The sequence below is a fragment of the Nansenia antarctica genome (genome assembly GCF_963989245.1).
Source record: "Nansenia antarctica genome assembly, chromosome: 12".
NCBI classification, from domain to species: Eukaryota; Metazoa; Chordata; class Actinopteri; order Argentiniformes; family Microstomatidae; genus Nansenia; species Nansenia antarctica.
In genome coordinates, this window is record NC_137682.1 from 13,554,338 (window position 1) to 13,559,494 (window position 5,157).

The window sequence follows — 5,157 nt, forward strand, 5'->3', positions numbered from 1 at the left end:
GACGACTCTTTTTTTCGTTTTAACATGATAACCTGGATTGATTGTGTGTGAGTACATCCAAGTACATCCTTGCTGGCATCATGTTGTTCAATGTGTGCTGTGTGTACTGCAGACCTGGTTCAAATACAGAAGTCAAATACTTTCAAGTTACTTAACCAAGTAATGGAATAGTCCCAAAAGTGGTGTGTGCCAAAAAAACAACAACATAAGATAGAGAGAGAGGGAGAGCCACAGAGAAAGATTCATGCACATACTGTCTGTCCTTTGAAGAAGTCTCACAGATGGTGTTTTTCTCACTTTCATGAAGGAGATCAATTCAGGTCAGAAAAAAAAGTCCCAAGAGTGAGAGAAAGGGAAGAACGTGTGAAGAAAGTGTGTAAATGTGTGAGAGAAAGAGAATAAAAAAGTTTGTCAGAGATAACTATTGTTATGGAGAGAGGTATAGCCAAGAAGAGACAGAGTGTGAACATCAAGGCAGAATAAAAATGAAAAGCTTAGGTATTGTTAATTGGAATGCAGATGACTACAAGCCACAAGTAATTATCTTTACCTGACATGAGGATGGATGTGGTACAAGATGCCCAGAGAGATGCTCTCCTCTACCCTCTGCCTATACTGAGTGCATACACTATGAGCAAGGTGGGTGTCTCAGATCCATTCAGACTCATCTTCAGGCACACATACGCACACAAACACACACACACACACACACACACACACACACACACACACACACCTCAGGCTCAGGTGGCGTAGTATATAGCAACCCTTTGGCCCTGCTCTCTAAGCACTGGTGTACAATATATTTAACTTCACAGCTATGGGTTGATTTGGAATTAGGCATGTGTGAAAAGGCAACTGCACTGCACTATGCTGTCCCAAGTTGCCTTATTCTCCAAAAGAGCCAATGATTACACTGACACATCGGCCATTATTTTGACACTGTCCAGATGGTGAGGACACACATGCTGATTGGCTAGGAGGAGGGTTGGGTGTACACACTGCTTATTGTTATGGAAACTGGATCTGTGTCATTCGTTGGCTTGTCTTCCTGTGCATGTGGTTTTGTATCTGGCCCTGAAACTCCTGTCACATGACATGAGTCACTTGCTGTGTCATATGTGTTCCACTATGAACATTATGTACACACACACACACATACACATACACACACACACACACTGGGCCCGCCGCAACAAGGGGGCTTGATGGGACAAAGGGCTATGATTCGCTTGTTGTCTCAAGGTCCCCTTGTTGGTCTTCCCACCTCCAAAAACAAACAAAGGCTAATCTGAAAGATGCTCATCTGAAGTTGCTGCTTGAGTGTGAGCAGCCACTGCCTGTATGGAAGCCAGGTGCACGGGCTGAAGGTATTGTCAGATCGTCAGCAACAGAGTTATGAATCAAGGAGGCTGGTGGAGGTAGACATCAGAGGATGGGCTCATTGTAATGCATGGAACGCAATAAGGAATGGTATCAAACACACTTTCTGTCATTATTGTTTCCCAAATATAGCTATACATTTTTGGATATGTTTGAGTGTAATAGTGTGAATAATTTATTCATAGTTACATATAATTATTCATAGTTACATATACAAAGTCATTGCAATGTGCTCTCTTTGGAAAAGCAGCAAGACAGCTGGCAAGACACATTGAGAGGGTTTTTGCTCAAATAGTTGTGTCCCCTCAGTAATGGCATGTGCTCCTTAGTTACTTTCCCTTGACACCGGGCCTGACACACACACACACACACACACGCACACACACACACACACACACACACGCACACACACACACACACACACACACACACACACACACACACACACACACACACACATCTGTTGTTGTCTAACGAGTAATTGATATCATAAATATGGACAGCTTTAGGCATTAACAGTTTTTTTTTCTCTGAAAGGTGTCTCACAAATATACTTTTGTTAATCCTACATGTACCAAATTGACTCCTATCTTAAGAAAAGGAATTTCACCTTTGAATGAGATAAAGAAAACGGAGAGTCAGGGAGAGAGGGGGGTGGGGGGGGGTTGGGGGAGAGAGGGGGGGGTGCACCCGTGTCCCGAGAGGATTCTAGCGGGAACGTCGAGGAACATACCAACTGAGGAGGAGGGGGGGGGGGGGGCACTGTCTGTCTGAGCGAGCGAGCGAGAGCGAAAGAGATAAATTCAGGACCAGGGACAGCGACCTCCTCAGAGCGCTCTCTCTCTCTTGAGCAGTGAATAGCTTTCTGCACTGCACTGAGCGCTGTCTTAAAGACTTCAGCTATACTACATGGAACATGATATGGCTTGACGATACAATAATATCCCGAACAGTAGACCCGACGGTCTGTCTCTGTTAGATCCCCGAGTTGTCACTGTCTTGACGTGGTTAAGTTGAGAATCACAAGTTAAAACAAACCAGAAGACAAGAAGAGGGGGGTAGGCTTTGTCGAGATAGAGCTCTGTTCCTGGAGTGTTACATCTTCCCTCTCGAGTGAGTGATCGAGAGAGAGATTCGCGCTCCGAGGCTCCAGGACTTCGCCAGTCTGCAGTTACAAAGCCGTGTTTAACAGACGGATATTCGTGTTTAACAGACGGATATTCGCGACGAGACCCGGTTTCATTTGGCCCATTTCCCCCGTTGGCGTTATACGCGCGAAGATGCATCGACGACATCAACCTGTACTGGGATTCACGTTAAGGGCTCTGCTGTGGATTTTCAGTACTTTCAACAGCCTCCACGGAGCTCTCCCAACAAACCGTAAGTTCTCCGTTATTATTACCTGCTAAGTGCTGGTGTTAGGAGGGGACACCGGAGGATAGTGGGGCATGTGAACCGACCTGCACGCTGATGCAGCGGGGTTGGTGTCGGTATCACGGACTCGGGGGGTCGTTAACGGACTGATTTGGTGTGGACTGGGAGAACATAATATTATGAATGAACACGTGTTCCTTTTAGACGTTCATGCTTTGTTTGGATAATTTGTGAAATAATGTTTTTAGTTAAGAATGCGCATGTTTTGGTTAGTTAGTTATCGGCAGCCTAGGTACATGTAGGTACAGTCAAAACAAAGGTTCCTTCCTGGGCATCTTAAACGAAGGTTCCTGGATAAGGCTGGTGCCTGCTCTATAGTCTATTTAATAGCCAACTTTAATTTCCCATTTCAATTGTTTGCCCATAATGTATAATTATGTCCACATGTCTGTGGTGTGTTCTTGATTGTTTTTGACTTAATGTGTTTCAATTTGATGCATAGCCTACAGCCCAGTTCGTGCAGGTAGTTAATATGCATACGTCTGTGTCACATTACAGCATTGTTTATAATTCATTTAAAAGCAGCCTATGTTGGCAAGAGGCCAATGTGTAGTCGGTATATCAACATAGTCTATGCATACATACAGGTGCAGATAGATGGGTCATTTGGGTTATGCACCCTATGGGTTATAATGAGTGTAGGCTATGTGAAGAGGGTCAATATTTACTACCATTTGCTGCAGGCTATCATCGATATAATCGTAGATAGTATGATCTCGACTGTTCGGCAGCGGTGGGATAAGGGTTCAGCTGTGACTGATTCTCTCCGTGAGCGCGAGGGCTTCTCCGGTCCCGGTCCCGGTTGGATGTGTCGGTGGCGCGAGTCATTAATCATCGCATCCGCCAGACAGCAGCGGAGAGACAGAGCCGCGAGGCTGTGTGTGTGTGTGTGTGTGTGTGTGTGTGTGTGTGTGTGTGTGTGTGTGTGTGCGTGCGTGCGTACGTGCGTGTGCGTGTGTGTGTTTATCAAAGTGTCTTTCAAGGTAAAGCAAACCTCTCCGCTATGCTCTGAATGAACAGGTGGGCATGATGCACTTCCAGTCGATTTAGCGCATCGAAGCGCTCTCTGTGTGGAGGTTGTGGCGGGCTTATGTAGTCTAGCTACTGTGTCTCCGTTGTTACTTGGCAAAATGCTCTTCGAGTCGAATTTTGCTTTACATAGTGTTTAACCAATAGTCTACATTGTTTATGTCTCATCACATTTTGCACAGTATATGTTGAGATGTTGAAGAACTGATCCAATGTGTTGTTTGGCAGAGATATATAGAGTTTCAGGGTGTAACTGGCCTTCTTATTTGAAATTCTCAAAAACGGAAATGAAATATTCAATTTCTACTGTGTATTTTTAGTCACATTACAGTAATTTGGTCATATCTATGTTCACAGGTCTCAGCTTTCACCAGGTACCACATTTAGCAAATTTGACCATGTAGTTTTGGAGATATGAAGCAGTTAATCAGACCGGTCTAATTAGACCGGGAACACCAAGGATGGGGGGGCAAACATGAACACAACCGGACTCGGAGGGTTAAGAAAACATCTACCATATCGCCAAGGAAAAACACGATTGCATGGACATCAACAAACCTCATTATTACAGCTTGATGAATGTAGGTAGTCTACTCTTTGTGTGACGTGTTGAATTTAACTGTAACTGTAAGTAGTCAGTTTAACTGCCAGTGTTAGCGTAGGCCTACCTATTCATAAATATATATCTCACCGGGAAAGAAGAAAAACGTATTGAATTCATTTGAGTTGAGCTCAAATTCTATGGTGGAGGTCCTTAAGATTGGACTTCAACTGATGCCCGGGGGCACTGGCGGACTCAAGGGGGGGGGGGGGCAGGGGGGGCGACCGCCCCTCCTGGTGCCCCCATGGTTGAAAAAAGTCTCTCTTAAGTGCCCTTTTGAGTGGCAAAAATGCCCTTTTGAGTGGCTCAAGTGCCCTTTTGAGTGGCGAAAATGAGAGGATGTGCCCTATTGGCTGCCCTTACAATGGTCTAAATTTGACCATGTGCACTGATGGGGTCCCATGTTGTGCAGTAGGTGCCTTTTTTTTCTTTTCGCCCCTGCCCTTCAAACAGCCTGAGTCCGCCACTGCCCGGGGGTGCAAGAGAATATCAACGTGGGCACTGTACTTACCTGTATTACGGATGTGGGCTAGTAGATTGGTCACCTACCTGATACTGAGCTAATTACCGTGTGTGATTGCACCGGGTGGGATGGCTTTATATAGGTGATCAAAATGTGTGTTTGCTAGGTTATAGTGGAGCCAGTGGCGGACTCAGGCTGTTTGAAGGGCAGGGGCGAAAAGAAAAAAAAGGCACCTACTGCACAACAT

The 5,157-nt window shown here is 45.2% G+C and overlaps 1 protein-coding gene across 1 annotated transcript in view; it reads left to right on the top strand.

Moving 5' to 3' along the window:
* Positions 1 to 2,663: 2,663 nt before the first annotated feature.
* The window catches only part of LOC308168879 (contactin-associated protein-like 2), a gene marked incomplete at both ends in the record, with an annotated part of 347,443 nt that continues 344,949 nt past the window's right edge, over positions 2,664 to 5,157 (top strand). Inside the window, 1 exon segment of the mRNA XM_080543522.1 lies at positions 2,664 to 2,763. Within this exon segment, the coding sequence (XP_080399648.1) occupies positions 2,664 to 2,763 (100 nt within the window).